The sequence below is a fragment of the Nicotiana sylvestris genome, chromosome 7 (genome assembly GCF_000393655.2).
Source record: "Nicotiana sylvestris chromosome 7, ASM39365v2, whole genome shotgun sequence".
NCBI lineage: Eukaryota > Viridiplantae > Streptophyta > Magnoliopsida > Solanales > Solanaceae > Nicotiana > Nicotiana sylvestris.
Genome location: NC_091063.1, coordinates 135772497 through 135800331, shown reverse-complemented (window position 1 = coordinate 135800331; position 27835 = coordinate 135772497). Strand labels below are relative to the sequence as shown.

Here is a 27835-nt window from a genome sequence, read left to right as displayed (position 1 = left end):
CTCAAATAGTACATGGTACAGCTGATTCAGTCCATAGGGCAATATGTGGGTCTATCTCATGAAGATCCGCAGAGGCACATTCAGAATTTCTTGGAAATTACGGATACCTACAATTATCCGAACGTTCCAAGGAGTATGTCAAGCTGGCACTTTTTCCTTTTTCATTGTTGGGGGAAGCTAAGGAATGGTTGCGAAAGGAGCCCGCGATCTCAATCCATACTTGGGATGATCTAGCAAGGAAATTCTTAATCAAGTTTTTCCCCACTAAGAAGACAAAGTCATTGAGGAGTCAGATTCTTAGGTTCGAACAACGGTATGGTGAGACACTTCGTCAAGCATGGAAAAGATACAAGAAGCTACTTAGAGATTGCCCACATCATTGTTAGACTGATGAGGTATTGGGTCACACTTTTGTTGATGGGTTAGATGATGCATCAAAGATGAATCTTGATAGCTTGTGGGGATAGTTGCATGGGTAGACTGTACAGTGAAATCCAACTCTTGCTAAATAACTTCATTGCTAATGATCATAATTGGGAAGGAGATGGGGATTCACAAAGGGAAATTAAACAGAAGGTAGTCGGGTTGATTGAGCTTGATGACGTCTCAGCCATAAGAGCCGATATAGCACAATTAGCAAATTAGATGAATATAATGACAAAGCAACAAACACAACAGAAGCAACATGTACAACAAATGTCTATTTACTGCGAACTATGTGGTAACAGTTATATGAGTGACATGTGCCCCACGAATCCTGAATCTATATACTATGTGGGGCAACATAGCAGAGGTCTAATGAATCAGAACACATAATATGGGAACACTTACAACCCAAATTGGAAGAATCATCCCAACTTCTCATAGGGTGGAAATCAGGCACATCAAAATCATTATAGACTCCAATGAAATTTCAATCAACCTCAGAATCCACCCTAACAAACAGAAGAGAGTACGAATGACTTGCTGAAGAAGTTATTTGTTGGCCCAAAAACAGGTGAAGTTTTGAAGATTGACAAAAGAACTCAGTCATAGACCAGGTCCATCTTATGAAGCAACAATCATGATCAACCTATACATGTGAGATGCACATGAAGGAGATAAGTCCTACTAATCAAGCAGCAATATCTCCTGATCTGATCGAAATTATTGTATATTGGATAAGGGGATAAAGTCTCCTTATATGAAGAGAACACAATCTAGGATGAAGATATTGTTAGAGTTTGAGATCATTATGACCTCTTCCATGATAGAAGAGCAGCAATTGAGTCCCAATCAAACTCTGATTACTAACCTATTAAATGTAAGTGTTGTTCTCTTTTATAGGTAATGCACATAAGCGGAAGTTAAACTAAATTGAGAGCAAAAGAGCTGGGCGATTTTGCAAGCAATTTATGTATGATTTGAGTGTGCACTCCTGAAGCTACTTGAACAAGATAGAAGAAACAATTCAATTGTGTCTATCTTTTATTCTAGTTCAATTGTAGTAGGTGGTTTAAAATTGTACCTTTCATCTTTCATAGAAGCAATTGTATTAGGTACCTAGAGTGTTCAAGTTATAGCTAGCTTGAAGTTGTCGCAATAGTTGAGGCTGTGTGCCACAACGGGATTAGAGTTAATCCGTAGGTTTACAATGAGTTTTTGTAAATGTTGTTTTGGCTTAGTGATTTTAGTGGAAGTTTGGGAAAATCCTACTGAGTAGTAGGTCGTGTTTTTTTCACCTTTTGAGCCAGGTGTTTTCACGTAAAAAATATATGTGTTCTTTATTTTCTGTATTTATTATTTAGCAAACAGTAGTAGTTGGAACACCTAGAAGAATCAGGTTCTTCTATAGTTCAGTTAAGCAAAAATTAGGTACCATACAAATCACTCCCCCCCCCTCTTTTATGGTATTGACGCTTAAAACATCAATTGGTATCAGAGTGAGTTATCCTTGAAGAGGCTAACACCTTAGGAAAAGATCAAAATGAGTGCACCACTTGGGAAGGGCAATCCACTGCTAGGCCTCCACTCTTTAATGGTCAGTACTATTCTTGGTGGAAGAACAGGATGAGAGATCACATCATAGGAGAAGATTATGAACTCTGGGACATAGTCAGTGATCGTCCTTTGGCAACTACAAAGAAGAATGTTGAACGAGTGGATATGCCAAAGACAAGAGTTGACTGCACTACCAAAGACTTGAAGAAATGGGAGAAGAATGCCAAGGCCAAGAAAGGCTTGTCTGTGGACTGGGTCCACACGAGTACAACAAGATTTAAAGATGTACCACTGTAAAGGAAATATATGACACTTTACAAGTGGCTCATGAAGGAACTCCTCAAGTAAAGAGATCAAGAGGAACACTGCTATATTCTCAATATGAGAATTTCAGTATGAAGAAAGGAGAATCTATCTAGGAGATGTACACAAGGTTCACAATACTAATAAATGAACTTAAATCTCTTGGGAGAATTATCCTTGAAGAAGACAAGGTTGAGAAAATCTTGACAAGAGTCTTACGAGTGACTTGGGAATGCAAAATCACTGCTATTCGGGAATCAAAGAACATTGCTACTCTCAAGCTGGATGAACTGATTGGAATCCTCACTGCCTATGAATTTATAAGGCAAACCATGAAAATGGATACACCCAAAAAGGAAAGAAGTCTGGCTCTCAGAATAGCTGAACGTGCAGATCTGGAGGATGATGAAATGGCCATTATCACAAGAGATTTCAAAAAGTACCTGATGAGAGGAAAGGGTTCTTTAAGAGGTATAACATTCAACAAACCAAGGGTTCCTGAGAAACAGACCAACGAGGGTTGCTACAAATGTGGAAAGACTGATCACATGATTAAGTCTATCCTCAATGGGAAATTGAGTGGAACAAAAGAAAGGGCTAAACGAAGGAACATGAAGAAGGAACATGTTCAATTCAAAAGGAACAAAGGATCAACAAAGCTATGGTTTCTGCTTGGGGAGAAACATCATATGAGGACTCAGAAGATGAAGCTAGAGATGAACAAGCACTTATGGCCATCAGAGAATCAGATGAGGAACAAGAGGCAAGTGTCCTTCATCTCAAAGACAAGATTAAATTCTTGTCTAAAGAAAGGTTGTCTGAGCTATTGCTAGACTTCATTGATGAGTCTGAGATAATTAACAATGAGAAGGAAGATCTGTCTAGGGAATGTATGATCTTAAAATCCAAGTGCAAAAATCTAGAATCTAGGGGTAATAAGAGTGATAGTAAAAATGCTGAGTTGAAGAACCAAGTTCTTGAACTTGACACTAGTGTCTTAGAACTTAGGTATGATAACTTAAAACTGAAACTAGGAATATGTAAGAAGAAAGATGATCACAAACATGTCACCCTAGAAGAAAACTTAGAAAAAATGAAGGATGAGTTGTACAGGAAGGATGAGTAGATAAAAGTCTTAAAAGAAGATCTAGAGAAGGTAAAACATGAACTAGACAGAACTTGCAAATGGAACAAGGCTTCTGATGCACTTTCCTGGCTACAAGAACATCACAGTAGCAACAAAAGAGGACTTGGCTATGGGACTCAAGCACTTAAGTGAGATCCTAAAAGCAAGTACCTCACTCTTCCTAAGAACAAAATCTGCACACACTGTGGCACGACTAGCCATTACAAAAATGAATGTAATGCAAAAGAAAAGTCCAGTTAAAAGAATAAAGCTTTTGTTCAAGAGAAAAATATGCTGCCTGGGTGGGCTAAAAGGAATTTGATTTACCCTTTTGCCTATACAAAGGGACCCAAACTAGTTTGGGTTTCTAAGACTAACCCTTGATTTCTGTTTGCAGGCCCAAGTGAAAGGAAGTAGCCAAATATGGTACATGGATAGTGGCTGTTCAAAACATATGGCTGAAAGTAAGAACTAGTTCCTTTCACTTGAGGACTTAAAGGGAGGTAATTCATCCTTTGGAAATGGAAAAAAAGGTGAGATTATTGGGGTTGGAAAGGTAGGTAAGACAGACTCACACTCCATTGACAATGTCTACTTGATAGATGGCTTGAAATACAGCCTGATCAGTGTGTCACAACTGTGTGACAGAGGTAACCTTGTAGCATTCACCGCTGCCAAATGTTTTATGATTAACCTTACCACTGACAAGATTGTTTTGTAGGGAAAAAGAGTTAACAATATTTACATTGTAGATTTGTCTACTCTTTCAGAAAATGAACTCACCTGCTTAAGTGTGTTGGATAATGATCCCCTCCTGTGGCACGAAAGACTTGGTCATGCTAGTATGAATCAGCTCAACAAATTAGTCTTCAAGGATTTGGTGATAGGGCTACCTAACATCAAGTTCAAGGAAGACAAAGTTTGTGAAGCATGTGCAAGGGGGAAGCAGGTAAGATCATCCTTTAAGAGCAAGAAAATGGTAAGCACAACCAAGATATTGGAACTGGTCCATATGGATCTCTATAGTCCAATGAGAACCTTGAGCAGAGGTGGAAAGAAATATGTGATGGTTCTTGTTGATGATTATTCTAGATTTACCTGGGTACTATTTTTAAAATCTAAAGATGAAGCATTTGACATGTTTACTGCTTTTGTTAAAAAAACTCAGAAACAACTAGGTACTCAACTTGAATCCATTAGGTCTGATCATGGAACTGAATTTGAAAATGCTAAGTTTGCTGAATTTTGTGATGAGCATAGTAATGATCATAAATTCTCTACCCCTAGGACTCCTCAACAAAATGGAGTAGTTGAAAGAAAGAACATGACTCTTGAAGACATGGCTAGGACTATGCTTCTTTCTAGTAAACCGCCACACAGCTTCTGGGCAGAGGCTGTAAACAATGCATGTTACATTATCAACAGATGCATGACTAGATATCTTGTAGAGAAGGCTCCCTATGAGTTACTTAAAGGGAAAAAACCAAATATATCCCATCTTAGGTCATTTGGATGAAAGTGTTTTGTGCACAATACTGGAAAGGACTCCCTATACAAGTTTGATCCCAAAAGTGATGAGGGTGTATTCTTGGGATATTCTTCACATAGCAAATCATATAAAGTGTTCAATAAAAGAACTTTGTGTGAAGAAGAAAGTGAGCATGTAGTGTTTAATGAAACTAATATTCTTTCTGAGAGACAGGAACATGAAGATGAAACCATTGGACTGGTAAAGGATTTGACTGAAGTCTCAGCACAAGTTAAAGTGGCACCAAAAGAGGAACTGGTGATGGAACAGGTTCTTCCATCCAGGGCAATCTGACAAGGAGAACTGATCAAAGAGGAATTGAAACTAATCCCCTAAAAGAACATGTTCATGACACTGTTCCTCAGCAACAGAACATGGGAGAAACATCTAGCAGAAATTAGTTGGTTGTGAAACCTCACAAGTATCAAAGTTCTCATCCTATTGAGAACATAATCACTGATCCAACATCTGGAGTCAAAACTAGATCACAATTAAAGAATCTGTGTGCTTTTGATGCCTTTTTATCTCTTATTGAACCTAAAAATATTGTTGAGGCTTTGCAAGATGCAGATTGGGTGAATACAATGCAAGATGAACTCAATCAGTTTGAGAGAAGTCAAGTTTGGCATCTAGTTCCAAGACCCAAGGACAGATTAGTTATTAGCACAAAATGGGTCTTCAGAAACAAACTTGATAAAGACGGAACAATTACAAGAAACAAGGCAAGACTGGTGGTCCAAGGTTATAGCCAAGAGGAGGGTATAGATTATGATGAGACTTTTGCTCCAGTTGCAAGACTAGAGGCAATAAGAGTCCTCATAGCATTTGCAACACACATGGAATTCACTCTCTATCAGATGGATGTCAAAAGTGCTTTCCTGAATGGCTACCAGAAAGAAGAAGTGTTTGTGAAACAACCTCCCGAATTTGAGAACAAGGAATGTCCTGAGCATGTGTACAAATTAGACAAGGCTCTCTATGGACTCAAGTGGGCTCCTAGAGCATGGTATGAATGACTGTCCAAATTCCTGCTTGAACATGGCTACAAAAGAGGTGAAATTGACAGTACTCTATTCTTAAGGGAAAAAGGTAAGGATCTCCTTGTGATACAAGTATATGTTGATGACATAATCTTTGGGGCCACCACTGATAAACTAAGTAAGGATTTTGCCAAATTAATGGGGAGTGATTTTGAAATGAGTATAATGGGTGAACTTAACTTTTTCTTAGGTTTACAGATCAAACAAAGTCCAAGTGGAACCATGATCCATCAACAGAAGTATGCAAAAGAGCTTATCAAAAAGTTTAAAATGGATGAATCAAAGGAAATAGACACCCTCATTGCAACTGCCACTAAATTAGACATAGATGAACCCGGTTTATCAGTTGATCTAAAGTTGTATAGGGGTATGATTGGTTCACTCTTATATCTTACTTCCAGCAGACCTGACATAGTTTTCAGTGTAGGGCTTTGTGCTCTCTTTCAGTCTAATCCAAAAGAGTCTCACTTGATTGTTGTCAAGAGGATACTAAGATATTTGAAAGGCACCACTGATTTGTATCTTTGGTATCCTAAAGGTAGTAATTTAAATCTAGTAGGATATGTTGATGCTGATTATGCAGGTTTCCTTGTGGATAGGAAAAGCACCTCAGGTATGGCTCACTTTCTTGGTTCATGTATTGTATTATGGGCCACTAAAAAAGCAAAATTCAGTGGCCATATCCACTGCTGAGGCTGAATATGTTGTTGATGCCTCTTGTTGTGCTCAATTGCTACGGATCAAACAACAACTAGTAGATTTTGGCATTGAAGTTGGTTACATTCCTATATTCTATGATAACACTAGTGCTATAAGTATGACAAAGAACCCTTTTCATCATAAGAGTACTAAGCACATAGATGTTAGACACCACTTCTTAGGAGATAACTATGATAAATGATTGATCTACATAGAATTTTGTGCTACTGATAAACAAATTACTGACATCTTCACTAAAGCACTGAGTAGAGAAAACTTTAAGAGGAAAAGGTTGGAATTAGGGATGATTAAGATCACCTAATAGGTCCAGCTCAGAATGCACAATGAAAATAATTATGAAAAAAAAACCTTGAAAAATGAAAAAAATATTTGGCTAGGAATTCTGAACTTGTGTAATATCTAGATTAATTCTTATGCAGTTTCATACTTTAATTAGTATACTCCTGTGACATGTGTTTATATGACTCACTAATCTCTTACAAAATTTTCTCTATTATGGCATTTGAGGCATGTTTAAGAGACTTCTAAATGAAGAACCTGGTTCATCAGTATGGGTTCATATGAAAGCTAAGGTATATTTTCTATACTCTGCACAATTAGAAAGATTAATATTTAAATCATGAGAAGAAGTCCTATAATTGTTCAATTCATAGAAAATTATATCTGTTTGCTTTGAACCAGTTCTGTCTTCCTAGAACTCTAAACCGAAAATGTTGCCTAAAATCTAGGGAAGATAAACCGATCATTCAAAATCTGGAATTTCAGGTTGATTAGACTTCTAATTGACCACTACTAAAAGCTATCGTTACCTATTAAATGTGTATTTCTCTTTAAATACACATCTTTCTCCTGCCATCTTCATAATTCCAAACCGTCAAAAATTCTTCTTCACTTTAACTTGCCCTCTTCTCTAAAACTCTAATTCCCAAATTCTCTCAACAAACCAACGATCACGACTAATCCACAAGACAATCCTGGAACACCTCCACCACCAACTCCCTCAAATTCATCCACACCTCCTCTACCCAGTACATCTCCAAAACCTAGACTGCGAAGGGTGAAAATGCTTGCTCAAAAGACTGTAACACCTGGGGCTCTGAGGAAGAAATTAAATGAGAAGTTCAAGGCAAGCCAGGCCCAAAACTCCGACTCCAGCTCTGATTCTGAATCATATCAATCCGCTACTGAGGGGGAAGGGCCTGGGTCTTCTGACTCTGAAAAGACTCAAGAATCTCTATCTAAGGTAATTTATTCTGTGTCTGAAAATCTAGAAACTAGGTTTGTTCTGGTTGGGTGTGTTAAGGATGTAGAATTACCAGGGTCACGAAGAAGTGGAGGTAAAAATAATTCTGAAAAAGAAAAAGATAGAGAGGGTACATGTGGTGAAGAGAGGGGAAATGGGAAATGAGTAGTGCCTGCTATTTGTGGGGTTGCACAAAAAAGGGTAGAAGAGAGTGGCATGATGTCAGGGGGAAGTGGTTCTGGGGAAGCTACTGAGGGGTTGGTTCATCTGAGCATACAGAGAGATGAACATGTTTCATCTACTGAAGAGACCCTAGCAGACCTGCTGAAAAAGGTTGGGGCAAGCTATGACCCAAAGAAATGCAGAACTCCCACAACAAAAGCCCCCAATGTTCCTAAGCCTTCCATGAAAAGAAAGGCTTCATCCCCAACACCTACTGCCTCTTCATTGCCAAAGGGTAGAGCCACAAGAAGCAGGGTGAAACAGAGTGAAGCTAATCTGCAAAAGGCTTTAGCTGAAAGTAAGAAAAAGAAAATGGATAAAAGGAAAGGGAAAGATTGCAGAATCCTCAGAGGATGTTGAGGAAGAGGAGATGGAACTGGTCCATTAAGAAAGGGGTACATCAGTAGAGGTTCCTACCCTCAAGCCCAAAAAACCCAAGACCTCCTTCAAGAAGTTTTCCTCTGTGTCTGAGGTTGTTAAACCTACACTAGCCAAGAGACCAAGATCTGTAGTGAAAAACAAACAATCAAAAATTTCTGAAGATGATGACTGGAGTGGAAAAGAAGAAGAAAATGATTCTGAGAAGAAATAAGGTAAGCTTGCCATGTTTGGCAAAAGAAAAATTTTAAAGGGGAGACTGCTAAAAGACCCAGTGAAACCAGGCATGATGAGATTGGTGGATGTTTTTGCTGCTCAGGGATGGAAGGACATGGTCCTTCATATGGATGGTAGGCTAGCCAGAAATGAACTAATTGAATTTATGGTTCATGCTGTGGTTAAGGATGGCTGTGTTAGTAGCCTGGTGAAAGGAGTTCAAGTGCAGTTTGATGCAAAGAAACTGGGAGAGATCGTGGACATACCCTTTGAAGGGTTTGATGACTATACAAGGCAAAGGTGGCCCTGCCTGGACTCCCTCCCTAATGCTCTTGCAATCACCAGGAGGTTTTGTGATTCAGAAGATGTGAATGAAGCCAGGGTTGTGCAGAAAAGTGAAATGAGGCCTAAGCACAAGATCTTGTTTGAATTTGTCAACAAGTATTTATTGCCTAGACAGGAGAGAAGGCACATTGCAAATTACATGGATCTAGTTCTTATGGAGTGCCTGGAGAGAGGAAAGCAAATCAATTGGCCTGCCTTCATTATCAAGTTGTTCGACGGGATCATAAATGGCTCCAAGGCTCATGCTACTCCCTATGGATTTATTCTAACCACAGTTCTGGATAGGCTCAATGTGCCTCTAAAGAAATGGGAAATGGCCTCGAGCAAGGATCACTTTGGCATCAATACTTTTCTTGCTTGTGACTATGTAGTCAACTCCATCCCAAATGAACCTGGTTCATCCCATAAGGCACCCATCAACAGCAAAGTTAGGACTCTAGTTCAGGAATGTGCAGCTAAGGATGCTGAAATAGCTAGGCTAAAGGCTCATGTGACTGAAGTGGAATCTGAGAGGGATGATCTCAGAACTGAGCTTGCTAAAGAAAAGGAGAAGAATGATGGAATTCTTCACAACATGTTGAATCTTCTCCAAACCCAAACCCAGCCCTCTAGTTCCTCCAAGCCTTAGGACTCCTAGCTTTTGTCTACTGAACTTGTTTAGTGCCTCAGTGACCCAGATTAGGGATTTTTCTATATTTTGTTTTTGCTCATGGTTTGGATTTTTTTCTTTCTTTTTGTGGATTATTGGTGGCAATATATCTCTGTCAATGATAACTACTGTTTTGCTCATGTTCAAGGATTAATCTGTCCTTGATAGTTTAAATATGTTTGCTTGATTACTGATGATTACACCATGATTGCACTTGCAATAGCCCCAGTGGCCATGAGTACTTATTAAAATATGGGAATCACACTTATTATGCAACTTTTCGACGATGCAAAAAGGGGGAAGAGACATTGTGCTTTACATTTTCTGAAATAAGTGATATTTATAACCTAATTAACCAGGTCATTGATGATAAGTGAATTTTCTAAGTTTAGTATTGATGGTTAAGCTGAGTTCTTACATGTTCCAAATCAGTAAAAAGCACAGAGTTTGTCACCATAAAAAGGGGAAATTTGTTGGCCCAAGAACAGGTGAAGTTTTGAAGATTGACAAAAGAACTCAGTCATGGACCAGGTCCATTTTGTGAAGCAACAGTCATGATCAACCTATACATGTGAGATGCACGTGAAGGAGATAAGTCCTACTGATCAAGCAACAATATTTCTTGATCTGATCGAAAAGGTTGCATATTGAATAAGGGGAGAAAGTCTCCTTATATAAAGGGAACACAATCTAGGATGCAAATAGTGTTAGAGTTTGAGATCATTATGAACTCTTCCACGATAGAAGAGCAGCAATTGAGTCCCAAACAAACTCTGATTACTAACCTATTAAATCTAAGTGTTGTTCTCTTTTACATGTAATGCACATACGCAGAAGTTAAACTAAATTGACTGTAAAAGAGCAAGGCGATTTTGCAAGCAATTTATGTGTAATTTGAGTGTGCACTCCTGAAGCTACTTGAACAAGATAGAAGAACCAGTTCGATTGTGTCTATCTTTTATCCTAGTTCAATTGTAGTAGGTGGTTTAAAATTATACCTTTCATCTTTCACAGAAGCAATTGTATTAGGTACCTAGAGTATTCAAGTTATAGCTAACTTGAAGTTGTCGTAACAATTGAGGCTGTGTGCCACAACGGGATTAGAGTTAATCCGTAGGTTTAAAAAGAGTTTTTGTAAATGATATTTTGGCTCAGTGATTTTAGTGGAAGTTTGGAAAAATCCTACAGAGTAGTAGGTCGTGATTTTTTTACCTTTTGAGCAAGATTTTTTCCACATAAAAAATCTCCGTATACTTTATTTTCTGTATTTATTATTCAGCAAATAGTAGTAGTTGGAACACCTAGAAGAATCAGGTTTTTCTATAGTTCAGTTAAGCAAAAATTGGGTACCACACAAACCACCCCTCCCCCCTAGTGTGGTATTGACGCTTAAAACATCATTGTTGCTCAACAATCAATAGCTCAAGACCGATTTTAGAAATCTTGAGAGGCAAATAGGGCAGTTAGCAGCAAATCAAAATACTAGACCTGCTGGAGCTCTCCCTAGTGATACAGAGCCTAATCCTAAGGCTCAAGTCAATGCGGTTATCTTGAGAAATGAAAAAGAATTAGAAGAAGTTTCAAAGAAAAAAAAGTATACAGCTAGACCTGAAGGAGAATTAGTTCCTAAACCCTTTGAGGAGAGTAAGAAAGAAAAGCCAGAAATTGTGACAAGGCCACCACCTCTGTTTCCACAAAGACTTCAAAAGAAAAAAGATGATGCTATGTACAAGAAATTCTTAGATATTTTGAGTCAAGTGCGTGTGTATTTGCTTTTGGTGAAAATTTTGCAAGAAGTGCCTAAGTATGCAAGGTATCTTAGGGATATTGTGGAAAACAAGCGAAGACATACAGAGTTTGAAACAATTGCACTTACTGAAGAGTGCAGTGCTAGAGTTCAGAGTAAATTTCCACCTAAGTTGAAGGATCCTGGGTGTTTCACAATTCCTCTGTCTCTCGTAAAATAAGATGTTGGTAGAGCTGCGTGATTTAAGGGCTAGTATAAATTTGATGCCATCCTCTTTGTTCAAGCAACTCGAATTGGGGGTGCTTAAACCTACTACATGCCATAAGGAATTATTGGGGATGTGTTAGTTCGAGTGGGAAAGTTTATTCTTCCTACTGATTTTATTGTTCTTGATTACGAGGCAGATGAGGAAGTACCTATTATTATGGGGCGACCATTCTTAGCTACTAGTGGAGCACTTATTGATGTAAGGGAAGGGAAGTTAAAGATGAGAGTTGGCGATGAGGAAATCACTTTTAATGTGTACAAGACACTTATCTCCCTAAGCATTATGAAGACTTGTGCATGTTTACTACGGTAGAACTGAAGGGGATAAAACAAAGTCCTTATGCGAATTGTAGTGATTCGGATGGGACAACTAAATTGGAGGAGGTGGTGTTGCAAGTTGAGTGTGTAATGATGATTGAGAAAAGAGCCAGAGATAAAAGAAGAGACCTTCTGACATTGTGTAAAAAGGCTAGGCTTAATGGGAGAAACAAGAAGAGAAAGCGCCCAGCCTGAACAGAGTAGCAGTGTCGTGCTGCGACGTTAAATCAGGCACTTGTTGGGAGGCAACTCATCTTTACTATTTTCTTTTAGTTTTTTTTTTCTTATTATTGTTGTAGTATTTTTTTTTGTTTTGTAGGATTATAAGAATAGGAAGCACAGCCATTGGAAGAGTACAAAATCGAGTTAGATAGTGAGAACTAAGTGTGGGGTGCCACACAAAGGACGATGCCTGGGGAAGTCAGAGTACCTTGTCAGCTGCTATTGCTTCTGCCTTTGGCATACCAGGGAATCTCTTTTACCCTCTTGTTATTTATAGTATGCATTGAGGACATTGCACAATTTTAAGTGTGGGGTGAGGATATTGTTTGGGTGAATTTCTGTGCTAGCGTAGCTTATTATTCGTTCTTAGTGTAGAGTTTTTGTTTAAGAAAAATAAAATAGAAAATTGAACTTTTCCCGACGATGGATCTCCTAGACAGTTTTCTTGAGGTATTAAATTCCTCAGAAAAGCACAAAAAGATTTTCTTAGCCTTGAGTAGTTAGTAAATATAATCTATTAGGCAATAATCCCCTTTGGTTTTTCTTTGGCCATCGGTTCTTTTCCAAGGGATGAATTTTTGAACGGGGTATTAGTTTTTCTTTTTAGAGTAGTGTAGCATGTAAAGACTCAGACTAAATTCAGCATATTCTGTGACTTGTTTAATATTAACAGAGTTAGACCTGAGCATGTGGATTATAACTTTCTCCATTAGTTTGTGATGACTGTTTTTGCCTTTAAAAGTTGAATAGCTTCTTCGTGACGCTTAGGCTCATTGTCTTAACTCCTGTGCTAATTGTTGTGCTGTGTGCATTATAAATTGGGACTTAACTCAGTACTTGCTTTAATTGAAAGTTGAAATGTAGTCATCCTAAGAGAAACATGTGCCAATGTGTGGTGAGATTTTTTGTATAAGTCTCGTGTTGTACATTTGTGTCTAGAACTTGCCCGGTATGTGAGTTGAAGCGAAATCCTAGGTTCTGCTGGGTTTGAAATATAAATTTTAGGCCTTCTTTGATCCTTTTGAACTATAATGCTACTACAAATCAAATCTATCCCTAGTTAACCCTTTTGAGCCTATATACATTTGGCACCCACATCACAAGCCTATACACTTTTTGTTCTTAATTAACATTGTTTTGATCCTTTACCTCTTAAAGTACTTTAACTGTAAAATGAACACTAAAAGAAGTAAGAAGGGACTGGGTGTGTGGTGGCTTTTTAGTGGAACCAATAAAAAAAAGGGTGCAGTTATTTTGTAAAATAATACACCACTAGCGAAATTTGGAAAAGAAAAAAAAAAAGAAAAAGAAAAATCTGAAAAAAAAGAGATAAGAAAAAGTGAATAAATTGTTGTTCTATTCTTGCTAGTGGGGTATACATTAAGGTAGTGCTTAAAGAAAAAGGAAACTTTATTGGGAGTGATTTTTGTTGAAAAATGGAAGTTGGGATTGAAGAATTTGCGCTCAAAGTTGATTATATGATGTGTTAAAGTGCTTAGGAGGGTGAATTACCATTCCTAAATATATCCTACCCATCCCTTAGTCCACATTATAACCATGAAAAGTCCTAATTAATTTGAGATCGAGGAAGCCTACATTAGTAGAGATTTACATTAAGGGCAAGCATATGGTACCTTTTGTGCGCATGTGAACTTCATTGAGAGAGTGAGAGAATTCTTCTAATGTTTTGAAGTCCTTAAATTATGTTCAAATTTTATTTGAGTGTGCGGACTATCTTTCTCGATTTTGTGGTGAAGGCACATGTTTCATGATGGATAGGCGACTTTATTAAACTTTTCAGTTAGAGCGAGTAAGTTGGCCTGAAAGTAGTTATCCTAAGGATTCAGTTTCTTGGGTTTGAGATGTCCCGAATGTGCAATTTGATTGCTTTGAATCGTTTAATAGCGTACTAGGCATATTATTAACATGGAGAAGGAAGTACGAGAATGCATATGAAAGGGGCTAATTGTTGGTATCAACGAAAGTCATAGGTGCATAAGATTAATTGAAATGTGTGGCTTGATAGCGATACGCTTAATTTTGTTCGATCGGTTGTGGGTTCATTCTACTTTGCTCGAGGACGAACAAAGGTTTAAGTGTGGGATGGTGATGTTGGGCATATTTCTATATGTTTTGATGTTACTTTACCAATGTTTTAACCGCTTTTTGTTGCTATTTGGTGTTAACAATGCCCAATATGGTTTAATTATTGGTCTTATGACTAGTGGAGTTGTGTGTGATGATTTAGGGTGTTTGGAGAGCAAAAATATGAAGAAAAGATGCTCCAACTAGCGGAGAAGAGGTTGGATGCGTCGCATCCAACCTTTTGAAGAAGGTTACATGGTGCACCCCTTAGCAGTGAAGTCGGCCCACAGCATCCCCATAGCATCCGCACCTGGGCAAAGCTGAGATAGAGGAACAAAGGGTGGATGTGAAGCATCCACCCTACAATGCAAAGCTGAGAAGTGGAGGACGAGGTGGATGCGAAGCATCCACTCCAGCATCAATCCCTGAAGCATATTCGAACAAGATTAGGAGAACATTGGTCCACGACTTTTCTACGCAATATATAAGCCAAAACACCTCTTTTAGGTCATCTAACATATTGGGAAAGGAGGAAAAGCCACGACAAAGCTTGGGAACCACGGAATTCTTCTTGAGTTCTTACTTTTTCCTTCTTTTATTGATTTTTATGGGTTTTTGGGAATTACTTGAAATTGTTACTATGAGCATGCATAGCTAAGAACCCTATTATTCTAGGGTCATGGGTGAAACTTGAATTTTGATGTTTGAAGTTTAATTTGATGAAGTTGATTTTATCATATTGGGTTGTTTATTTAAATCTATTTTTAGTTATTTTGCTGAGTAGCTAACAGTGAAATACTATCTACGAATCTAGAGTTGAACTGGAAAGTGGGAATTCTAGATTGCATATAGAATTAAATAGAGCAAGTTCTTGAACCCGAGCATCGGGGAAAAGATTTGCAATTAGGATAGACATATACCTAATTGTCTTGCTTGGTTGAAATACAGGTAGTATAAAGGCATTTTTGTTAACCTTAATTCCATAGACATATAGGAATTAAGTTATCTTGAATAGGCGAGTAATAATTTGATAGATTCTTATGAGCAATATCAACCCTGTCAATCAACAATCCAGATAAATCAATTAGTCATTTTAAGCCAAGAGCGCAACACGATTGTTAGCTAACCCGTGACCCTGGTCATTTTAAGCCAAGAGCTCAACACGATTGTTAGCTAACCCGTGACCCTAGAATATTCTCTCCTACTGATTGTTATTTGAAATTGCTATTTGTTTGGTTGATTTCTAGTTAATTCATTGCTTGATAGTTTTAGGTAGTAAATTAGTCACTTCTATGTTTTGTGAAAAATCTCTTGAATCGATAAGTTAATTGAGTTTGACTCAGTCAATAGTTAATCACAAGTCTTCGTAGGAATGATACTCTACTCCCTACCTTATTACTTAACGATCGCGTACACTTGCGTGACTATTTTTGGTCACAACATGAGCGTTCCGGATTTGCACCTCGAGGGCAGAAGACTTAGCCAAAGCATCCTCCTTGGCTGCAACTTGGGCATCTACTTGAGCCTTCAACTCATTAATCTTACGTTTGGCTTGACCAACTTCGCCCCAAAGACGTTCCAACTCCTCCATTTTGCTCTCCAACTGAAATATCAAAACATTAATCTCTAAAAATGAAAGGGGGGCATACATCAACCTGAAATACAGGTTACCTGTATTTGGAGACGGCTTTCATAGTTCCGACTTCTATCCGCCTCACACCACAGGTATACCAGCTCACCTTTCTTTCTCTCATAAAGGATCCTAAGGGATCTCTCCCTATCCAAAACTTTCCGCAGCCTGGCCTCATGGCGAAGCAGCTCGGACTTAAGCTTGCCAAAGGCCTACAAAGGAAAATTCAATAAGAAAGGAAGGGAGCGAAACTGAGATATGCATATACCGGCTACTGAAGCTTACCATAAAGCCAAGCCACTGAGCCTCAACAAAGGCCCAGCCAATGTTCGATGGCCCAGTATTCCCCGAAATTCCCTTGGTACAAAAAGAGGAAGGCGTCGCATGACCCTCGCTCCTCGAAATACCTTCGACGGGAACGGGAAATGATCTTTCAGAAATAGAGGCCTCCGAAGTCGGAAGATTGGCTGAATCGCCTCTTTTGAACCTCAGAAAAGGACTCGCCCTGCCATGAGCATCCTCACACCTCAGAGACTCTTTTCATTTATTTTCAACCCTCGACCCCATGTTTGGCAGTCTCTCCTTCTCCTCTAGAGGGCACGGTCTCATTTCGGAAAAATCTCCAACACCTTCGGCGATAGAGTTAGTGCGCTAAAAAGGAAGGTACCTTTCTGAGGAAATAATCCAATAAACGCCTACCGTGATGTTTTGCCTCTCATCTCTCCTTGGACAGGTCTCGCCACCTGCGCTTATCATAGGTCGAACAAGCTGTTAGTTTGCGGGACCATTCAGCCAGATCAGTGATCTCATTTGGCAACCAAGGAATCGCTACACTGAATAAGATAGACAGACGCCTTTATAGAGTCCTCCCCACTATGGATAAAGCAATAAAAATATAGGTACGCCACTTATATGTGAAATTGCATTTCTCAATAAATGGCAAGAACTCTCCAGGGACAATGTCAATGTTTGTGCTTGAACAAACTGGCCCATCCACCCCCGGTCCCCGTCCTCTTCATCTATAATGGCAAGGGAACGAGTGGATCGACACCGCAAGGTAATCAAGCCCCGTTAATGCAGTGTCCGTTATAACCTAATGAGCTGGCTGAGGGAGAATTCAAGCCTGGCCTTATTCGCAAAGTACCTTATCATCAGCACTATCTTACAAATGGATGGATGAACCTGAGCCAGAGCCAGGGTAACCTGATATCTCCTACAAAACTCAAGCATGACGCTGTCAGGGGGACTCGATGGAAAAGGATGCGTATACACGCTCAAACACCCCTCGACATGGGTCATGATATTCTTTTCCGGGAAAGGTAACTATAGTACCACTCCTTCTCCCCATCCGCAATCTTTTCTAATCATCTCGAGGTATTCCACCCTTATCAAGGAGATGAACCTCGATACGTGCTCCCGATGCCCTTGAACATTAGGAGGTCTCTCCAACGTAAAGTCTCTCCTCAAAATAAAGCACCTCGAGGCTCGTTCACCAGGTAACAGTAGTGTACCACTGACCGAACACAGAACAGAGGTAAAACTCCCCTCTCTTTGATAGGCGGATGTCGATGTAGCATCCATGGCTACGGTAAAACAGGAATAGGAGGATGAAGGTTTAGGCCAAGGCTTTAAGTCGAAATGGTGAGAGAACTCACACAAAGAACAAAGTTCTATGGAAGAAATAGTTACTCTGAATAGCAAAAGCTCCATTTGAGAAGTAAGCGAGTGAATATGTAAAGGTAGGCAACGACTGCTTACCTACCCAGAAGACCAATTAATTCTGGCCATGACAGCGTCACCGTTTTTGGGAAATGTACAGGCAGGACCACCCCGGGGGTCCCACTATCAGGTCACGTGAATGTTGCTGTCGCACGAAGTTTGGGAGGTATCGAGAACCCGAAGTTTTTCATGCTATTGTCACACCTCCTTTTTCTACCCCGAGAGGGATATAAGGGAGTTTTTCCAATTGTTTACCATGAAAATGGTAATGACAATTAAATTTGTTGATGGGACTCTAAAAATACGTGATCTACTTTTATGCAAGTTTGTTAGGCAGTTGATGTTAGTGGTATGAGACCTAGAGACAAAATAAAGTAAAGAGAGAGCTAAATCAATCCGATAGGTTAGTTACTTGAGGACTCGGGCCGATCAATTTGGGGCCTCGAGGTCGATTCTGAGGCTCAGACTCGAGCTATTGTGGGTGACTGGGGTAGGGATAACATGTATGGAATAATCAACGAAGACTCTTTATGGCCGATGATGAGCAATAAATGATGAATAAATGTGGAGATAATAAATGGGAGAAATAATATCGAGAGAGTATGTTTGAAGGGAAAGAGAAGATTCTTGTATATTTCTTATGGAACAGCTGAAGCAACAGGGTTTATAAAAATGGTAGGAGTGCCCCTTATATATTAGGGGAATCATAACATAGTACAGAATACATTAACTACTCAGAAATGGGGATGAGACAGCTAGATATGATATCCTAACGTCTTACGTTGGGTCTAGAATAGCCCACTAGGCTCTGTCAGTCTATCCAAGTATCTTGGGAACTTTCCTCTTTTCTAATGTAGCTGTTGGTCTGTACTGCCCCGAGACTAGGCCCAGATGACCCTTGACAGTGAGCCTCGACCTCGGTCTCGAACCTCGAAAAGCACGTTCGCAGGGAACCATAATGACGAGAAAATTGGACCCCCCCCCCGATTTTGCCGTACACAGATAGTCTTCGCATTTCTTAGAGTGAAAGTGATAAGAAACGACCTTGAATTTCTTCCCCCTCTGATTCTCTCGTAACACGTTAGTCACAAGGCACCAAGACACGATGCACATGCAGCCCCTGAAGATTTTTGCATTGACTATGGATGTTGGATGTCTCTTGGCCTTCTTCAATGCGCATGCGGCATTTCTATAAGTACTCCCTTTCTGGTTTTCTATAACTCATTATATTCCCAAACCTCAGAAAAGGTTCATTCTTCCTTCGCTTTCATTTTTTCTTAGGAACATAACTCTCCTTCTTGTTTTGGAAATTTCTAAAAATGGCGATGACTTTCGCCTCTGCTTCTTAGGAGGTTGTTGCCTCGTCCTCTTCGCTCCTATCTCAAGGTGAAGTGACAATGCCTCCTCGTGCGGAGGAATGTGTTCCAGGGTCTTTCGCGATGGCTTCTGATTTTCGGGCCAAGAGACCTTCTTCAAAGCTAGGGCGCAGCGAGCCCATGACTCAGTATATTAGCTCGATAACAGACATCGGAAGAGTGAAAATTGATTTTCGCTGGGGTAACACAGTGCTTGTTGAGATCCCTTCTTCTTCGGAGGATATTATGACACACAAAATAGGTTTCCTCAGTATATACACCTATCCGTTTACTCTAGGTCTGGTGGGTCCATCTTTGCCCTTGATCGACCCCGTGATTCTCGACTTCTATCAACGATGCCAAGTGACTCTTGGCTAGATTCATCCTTTATTCTGGCGCGTTGTTTACTTGATCATGTACTACGCAACCGTGATCGGGGAGATGCCCTTCACCTTTGACCATCTGATCAGGATGTACAACCCCCGTCTCTTCTGTGGGGTTCTAATCAAACTCCGCTACCAAGCCCCGAGGTCCCTCTTTGCCTGCACCGAGGATCTTGGAATGGGGAGGGATGGATAAGCCGTTTTGTCCGAGTAAGGACTTCTGATATGATCCCGGCGGAAAAGATATCGTTCCCTGAGAGGTGGAATATGGAGCATAAGTAGACATGTTACATTGCCTTCCCTTGGCTATGTTCCTTTAAGCATTTAACATATATATATATATTTCTTTGTTACTGTAGTCGCAGCAATTTACCATGACGCGGTTTTGGATCTCTAGGATTGGATAGGTCATCTGTACTCGATTTGCCCGTATGCTAAGCGAGTGTGGAGTGATTTATCCCAGCCCCTATGGGAAGTCAAGGATCATGGTGAGCCTCTACCTTGGATGTAGTCATCATTTTAGACTTAAATCGTTACTGGCGGCGCTCTTATTCCCAGTGCTTACCTCTTGCCTTTGTGTAGGTTTGGGGGAAGTCCCCTTGACGAAGGGAGCTTTACTCGGCAGGGAAGGCGCTTTGGTAATCGATGAAGGGGAGAAAAGACAAGGGGATCCATTGGACGGACCTTCTGAATCTAAGAGGATTAAGGCAGAAGAGACTAAGGCCGACTCGGCAGATCTAACCCCGAAAATGGCGGGAAACCCTCGAGTTGAGGGTGAGGAGGAAAACAGCTTCTCGATGATGCCCGAGGGAGGGATAAACCTGGCCGATCCTAGGGCCGTAAAGATTGTGGCTTCTGAGCTGGAGACTGATGACGTTGCGGTCCCACTTTGTGGCGGAGAGACAATTGAGGGAGTATCGGGTTCTGCCTCCGAGATGGTCTATGGTCAGGGTTCTCCTCGATCTGAGGTGCTTCGTTAGGTGGTTTGGAGGGGCCTAGTCTAGGGACCCCGAATAGACAAGGGATGGCCCTGGCTGACCTTGCCAGCACTGTAGTCGTGATTGATTCTCCTCAGGGAATGACCCTACATTTTAAAGGAGTGCAGGATGCCCCGTGCAAAGAATCTCCTGATGCACGGATGTTTGTCAAAGCCTAAGATGTGCCGAAAAGGCTCGCAACCATTCCTGAGAGAGTTCATGAGATCGATGCTTCCCTCGTCTTTGGTGAAATGAGTAGGCTTTGCAAGTAGGTAAGCTTTGCTTTCCCAATCTATCGCTCGGGCCTCGGTTGCCTCGACCTTTTTCTTTCTAACTTGTCTTTTTTCATGGCCTTAGGCCAAGGTGCTTTACAATCAGACTTTCACCCAGTATCAGGTCGAGGTGACCCACCTCGAGCGTGAGAAGGCTCTCCTTAATGAGCAAGTTATCTAGTCCATGTTTGCCTTTATTTGAACGTTTTCCCAATCCCAGTGTTTTAACATCTCGAATTTTATTTGTGTAGTTCGAGAAGGAACACGCCCTGTTGAGGGAGGAACTTCAGGCTAGAGACTCTTAAGTCTCTGAACTTAAACGGCGTGAGAGAGATATATATCTTCCGAGAGGGATGCTATCCAAGAGAAGGTGATATTAGTTGGGCGTCATCTTAGTAAGGCGAGGGAGGATAGTGGCAAGTACAGAGGTCTCCATTGCGAGCTGGTGGCTGCATTATCCAGGATCAAGATTGAAGTCGACACACTTATATCTTTGCATGGAGAAGATGCCATCATGACAAGCGTCTGAGGGGATCGAGCTGAGGTTGAATCGGGCAGTGGATATACGTGTGGGAGATATCATTTTTCCTGCTGAGTTTGAGAGAACGGAGACCTTGGAGAAAAGAGATGATGCCTTGCTTGCTTTTGGGGGTGTGCCGAGCGGTGGCTTAGGAGGTGACAAAAGAGAAGGCGGAGCCCCCAGAGGAGAGGAGACCGTCGAAAAGAGGCCGTTGAAGGACCCGTAGTCGTTAGGATGCAACCTTCGGTGGAGACACCGGAGACCTTCCTTTCGATGGTAGATTAAGATTCTGTTTAGTTCTCTCTTTGTAAGGGTTTTTTCATGACTTGTAAACATCCCCCTTGAGGTTATAAGAAGGGTTTCTATTTTCTGTTCCTCCCTTCCTTTTTACTTTTCAGAAATGCTATGTGATGTTCTTTGACTATTGAACAGGAGTCCCGTCTTCGGGTTAGACCCTCGGGCTTCACTATCATCGAGACTGCTGATAGTGACTCATACACACTGAGTTGGTTACTTCTTATAGTAACTATTTCAGGTTCAGTATCCGAGTTGGGTTTCAACTCGAGCTCAACTGACCCTCAAGTTTTCGAATTTCACGTTGGCGACAGTGGCTCTTATGCTTTAGGTCGATGCGACCTTTTGTGTGTATGGCCCTAAGGCTCATTAGACTGGCAACAATGTCTCTTATGCTCTGCCCTTAGGCATATATAGTTAACTATTTTGGGTACGGTGTTTGAATCGGGTTACGACTCAAGCTCATTTTGACCCTCAAGTTTTGAATTTCAAGCTGGCGACAATGGCTCTTGCGCTTTAGGTCGATGCGACCTTTTGTGTGTATGGCCCTAAGGCTCATTAGGCTGGCGATAATGGCTCTTACGCTCTTGGTCGATGCAGCCATTTATGTAGTCTTTATTTTCCTCTCGTTAAGGACTTTTGAAGTAATTTTTGCCTGACTCGTCGTCGGTTCGGGAAGAACCTCAATTTTGAGTAACTCCCGGCGATGTTCGAGCACCTTGGGAGGTTTGGATCGGAGGCTGAGTAGCTCGATGCTTGTGATTTGGAGATGACATGGTCGAAGCTCTTCTGCCTATGCCGAGGGTAGCCTGTTTAACTAGTTCTTTCCAAAGTAGATTCGGAATAATTGAAGGCCTGTGTGGGCTGGCGATAATGGCTCTTATGGCTTGTAGTGACGGTCGGGCGTCCCCAAGTCGCATTAGTTTGGCTAGTACAGCCGTGTGACCGGAGTCACTTGTGTTTGGCCGGAGCCTTTGAGTACTGAGTGAAGTAGTTTCGACATATATATCGATGGTATGCCTTTTTAGGGGTCCTACAATTTTGATATATAGCCGAAACTTTGAGATCGGGTTTATGCCTTTAGTAAGGTCTTACAAGTTTTTCATATCAATGAGATCTTATAGGTTTTTCACTTGGTACAAGTGTGGTTCATGCCTTGCTTGAGGTCTTACAGATTTTTCATGTCGTTGAGGTCTTACAGTTTTGTCACTTGGTACAAGTGGGGTTCACCCCTTGCTTGAGGTCTTACAGATTTTTCATGCCATTGAGATCTTACAGTTTTGTCATTTGGTACAAGTGTGGTTCATGCCTTGCTTGAGGTCTTACATATTTTTCATGCCGTTGAGGTCTTATAGTTTTTACATGCCGTTGAGGTCTTATAGTTTTTACAAGACCGAGTCTACCTGCTCGGTGTCTTATGGCCTCGGATTTTGATAAGTCGATGGAGGTGGCGCTTGACGGCAGTCCCCGAGTCGTCGAGGGTTTCTTTACTCGGGAGCCATTATTTGCAAACTTTGTATTTCCTTATCAAGGGCTTGCGACTTGGAGATCCCGACCCTGGGGTCGTGCGATTTTGGAGATATCGGTGCCAGTCCCCGAGTGTTCGGGGCGCTTTTGGCCTTGGAGACGTTTTGTGATTTTTGTGTTGCCTCGTTGGGGGCTTATGAGTTTGGAGTTACGACCCTGAGGTCTTGCGGGTATCTAATTGTTGACACTATTCTCCGAGTGTTCGGGACATCTTTGATGGAGGAATCATTTTAGCAAAAATGCTGAGTTTCCTTTGGAGCATGAGATGCTTTTGACAAAGGGCATTCTTTGATTGCTTGAAATAAGTATACATAGTTTTGTCATTGGGGGACTGACTATATAGGCACGTTTTGTTCGACTGTTTGGCCCGACATATCATTTTATTAATGAGACCACGGGGGGATGCCCTCTAGTATTTGAGGTTGATTGCAAAAAGAAGCCTGGAATACTTGTCGAGTCTTCCTTAGGTAGCACGTGGATGTTGCCTTAAGAGCCTTGCCGATAAAACCCTTCTAGGGACAAAATTCGGCCGAAGGAAAAGAGTGCAACAGATGCTCGAGGATGTTCTCGGAATTTTCCATTGGATGCCCTAGCAATAATATCATTTTAGCATCGATATGTTCCAGTTTCTTGGAAGTTGTTCGCCTTCTATGGTGCCGAGCTTGTAAGACCCTTTGCCGACTACTCCGAGGATGTGGTACGGTCCTTCCCAATTTTGGACCTGCTTTTCTTTATTAGGGTTTATGGTGTTAAGGGTAACTTTCCTTAGAACCAAGTCCCCAATTCCAAAATATCGGAGGTTTGTTCTCCTGTTATAATATCTTTCGATTCTTTGCTTTTGGGCGGCCATTCGGACCAGCGAGGTTTCCCACCTTTCATCCAGCAATTCGAGGGTCGTTGTCATGACCTCGTTATTCGAGCTCTCAGTGGCATGTTGGACTCTGGCAATCGGCTCCCCGACTTCCACTGGTATTAAAGCCTCGGCGTCGTATAATAGAGAGAAAGGTGTTTCCCCAGTGCTCGATTTTCAAGTTGTTCGGTATGCCCACAGCGCCTCTGGCAATATTTCTCTCCACTTTCCCTTGGCACTTTCCAATTTCTTTTTTAGGTTTTGGATGATGGTTTTGTTTGTGGACTCGGCCTGGCCGTTCGCACACGGGTGGTAGGGTGTTGACAGTATCCTCTTGATTTTGTGATCCTCGAGGAATTGTGTTACCTTGCTTCCGATGAATTGTTTCCCGTTATAACACGTTATCACGGAAGGAATCCCAAATCGGCACATGATGTGGTCCCAGATGAAGCTGGTGACTTCTTTTTCCCTGATTTTTTCGAAAGCCTACGCTTCCACACATTTGGAGAAATAGTTAGTCATAAATAAAATAAATCTAGCCTTACCAGGTGTCGTTGGTAGGGGACTGACGATGTCCATCCCCCACTTCATGAATGACCATGGCAGTAAAACTGAGTGCAGCCATTCACTAGGTTGGTGAATCAGTGGGGCAAATCTCTGGCATTTGTCGCACTTCCGGACAAATTCTTTGGTGTCATTTTCTATGTTGTCCCAATAGTAGCCTGCTCTGATTACCTTTTGGACCAAGGCATCCGCTCCAAAATGATTTCCGCAGATGCCCTCGTGAATTTCTCGGAGTACATAATATGTATCTCCTGGCCCCAGACATACGTCTAGGGGGGCATCAAAAGTTCTTCTATATAAAGTCTTGTTTTCATCGAGAGAGAATTGGGCTGCTTTGGTTCGCAGGGCCCTCGATTTCGTTGGGTCCTCGAGCAATTTTCCGTCTTTCAAATAATCAATGTATTTATTTCTCCAGTCCTATGTTAGACTGGTGGAATTGATATATGCATGACCTTCATCGATTACTGATTTAGATAGCTAGATGACAGCCCCAGTCAGTAGGTCGTCCTCCTCAACAGATGATCCTAAGTTTGTGAGGGCATCGGCCTTGCTATTCTGCTCTCGAGGTACATTGACAAAAGTCCATTATTTGAAGTGACGTAACGCGACTTGGAGTTTGTCCAAATATCTCTGCATCCTGTCCTATCGGACCTCATAGCTCCCATTCACCTGGCTCACTACTAGGAGAGAATCACATTTTGCTTCAGCGGTCTCAGCTCCTATGATTTTGGCCAGTTCTAAACCTGCAATCATAGCCTCGTACTCGGCCTCATTGTTAGTCAATTTTGTAGTTTTTATAGATTGCCTGATCACGCCGCCCGTAGGTGGCTTTAGGACTATACCTAGCCCGGAACCTCTCACATTTGTTGCACCGTCAGTGAACAGGGTCCATACCCCGAAAAACGTGCCTGATTTCAGTAAAAGTTCCTTTTCTTCCTCGGGCATGAGGGACGGTGAGAAATTGGCCACGAAGTCTGCCAGAATCTGGGACTTGATGACTGTTTGAGGTTGATACTCGATATCGTATCCCCGAGCTCGATGGACCATTTGGCCAATCGACCCGATAGTTCGGGTTTGTGTAATATGCTCCGGAGGGGGTATGTCATTAGAACACAAATGTGATGGCATTGAAAATAGGGTTTCAATTTTCGCGACGCACTTATTAATGTGAGAGCCAATTTTTCGCGGTGAGGATACCTAGTTTCAGCATCCCCTAGGGTCCGACTTACGTAATAAATAGGGAATTTTGTACCTTGCTCTTCTCAAACTAGCACGCCGCTTACCGCTATCTCGAATACGATCAGGTACAGATATAGGGTTTCATCCACTTTTGGTGTGTGGAGCAGAGTTGGGCTAGTCAGATATCGCTTTAGCTCTTCTAATGCGCGTTTGCACTCTGGAGTCCATTCAAAGTTGTTCTTTCTTTTGAGTAAGGAGAAGAAATGATAGCTCCTGTAGGATGACCTGGATATGAATTTGCCTAAAGCCGCTATCCGACCTGTTAGCTATTGCACGACCTTTACATTGTTTACCACCGTGATTTCTTCGATGGCCTTGATTTTGTCGGGGTTAATCTCAATCCCCCTGTTTGATACCATGAAGCCTAGGAATTTGCCCGAACCTACTCCGAAGGCACATTTCTGGGGGTTGAGCCTCATGTTGTAACTTCTGAGAATGTCGAATATTTCCTGCAAATGAGTTAAATGGTCCTCTGCGCACAGGGACATAACTAGCATGTCGTTAATATAAACTTCCATGGATTTGCCTATTTTACTTTCAAACATTTTATTGACTAGACATTGGTATGTAGCCCCTGCGTTTTTAGTACGAAAGGCATTACATTGTAACAATAGGTACCATACTTTGTGATGAACGAGGTCTTCTCCCTGTCCTCGGGTTTCATCTGAATTTTATTGTACCCCGAATAGGCATCGAGAAAGGTAGGGGTCACATGGCCAGCCGTAGCATCGATCAGACGATCAATGTTAGGCAATAAGAACGAATCCTTGGGACACGCCTTATTTAAGTCTTTATAGTCTACGCATATTCTTAACTTATTTCCCTTTTTGGTTACCACTACTACGTTGGCCAACCACTCGGGGTACTTTACCTCCCTAATGGACCCTATTTTAATGAGTTTCGTTACCTCATCCTTGACGAATGCATGTTTTATCTCGGACTGGGTTCTTCTTTTTTGCTTCACTGGTTTAAACCTGGGGTCGACACTCAGTCGATGGGAGGTTATTTCCGATGGGATACCTATCATGTCTAAGTGGGACCATGAAAAACAATCGATATTATAGATAAGAAATGGAATAAAATTCTTCATGAGTTTTGGGATTAATACCGTTCCAAGGTATACCTTACAATCGGGGAGGTGCTCGATCAAAACAGCTTGATCCAAATCTTCGATTGTCGATTTCTTTGCATCCGACTCTTCGGGGGCAACGAAAGTTCGAGGAACGAGAAAATCTTCTTCGTCATCCTCGGGGGTCTGTATGTTCCCAGGCATATCTGAGGTCGGTAGTACAGGGGTCGACTCCACCTAATAAACTACGAACATTTCCTTCACTGCACGTTGTTCTCTGTATATGGTCGTTATGCAGGGTTGATGGTACTGCTCTCATGTTGTGTATTCACGGTCTGCCAAGCAATGCATCATATCTTATGTCTCCATTGATGACTTGAAAGTTTGTGTTTCAAACCGTGGCGGAAGTATCGACTGGGAGGGTGATTTCACCTTTTGTTACTTTGCCGGTCATGTTGAAGCCGAGGAGGACCCGGGAGGCGGGTATGATCTGGTCGAGTAACCCGAGCTTCTCTACTACTCCTGACCTGATCACGTTGGCCGAGCTGCCTGGATCCACGAGCACACATTTAACTCGTACCTTGTTTAAAAGGAATGAGATTACCAGCGTGTCGTTGTGTGGTTCTGTCAAGGTCACGAGATCTTCTTCGCTGAACGCAAGGGTATCTTCGGCCACACGGTTTCTGATTGGCCCTTCTGTTGTGACGGATATTTTTGTCCGCTTCAACATGGGCCATTGGGGGATGTCGACTCTTCCAATAATCTTATGAACATCGTGCTGGGGGACCTCTTTTTGTGCCCAGGCTAGAATAGCCACAATACTTTCTCCCCGGTCTTCCAAGTAGTTTTTTCACCTCTGTCTGATGAGTCAGGCATTTCAATCCTAAAGTTTGAATATCTTGGACAAGAAAAAGCGTGAAAGATAACTTGTATTATGTAGTAAAACCAACAAAAAAATAATTTCTATTATTTTAAGCCCCATGGTGGGTGCCAAACTGTTACCGTGAAAATGGTAATGACAATTAAATTTGTTGATGGGACTCTAAA

The 27835-nt window shown here is 41.3% G+C and overlaps 1 protein-coding gene and 1 non-coding gene across 2 annotated transcripts; one reads left to right on the top strand and one right to left on the bottom strand.

Moving 5' to 3' along the window:
* Positions 1 to 278: 278 nt before the first annotated feature.
* On the bottom strand, positions 279 to 385 carry LOC138874235 (small nucleolar RNA R71). Its single transcript, XR_011401279.1, has one exon. It is a non-coding gene; the product is annotated as a small nucleolar RNA R71 (small nucleolar RNA).
* A 2559-nt stretch (positions 386 to 2944) lies between these two features.
* LOC138873824 (uncharacterized) lies at positions 2945 to 3409 on the top strand. The gene has a single exon (XM_070152303.1). It carries the CDS (start codon positions 2945 to 2947, stop codon positions 3407 to 3409), a length of 465 nt encoding a protein of 154 aa, XP_070008404.1.
* Positions 3410 to 27835: the final 24426 nt, after the last annotated feature.

Bases quoted from the DNA above. Each gene is read 5' to 3' on its own strand.
- LOC138873824 (XM_070152303.1), top strand. From the start codon at position 2,945: ATGGTTTCTGCTTGGGGAGAAACATCATATGAGGACTCAGAAGATGAA.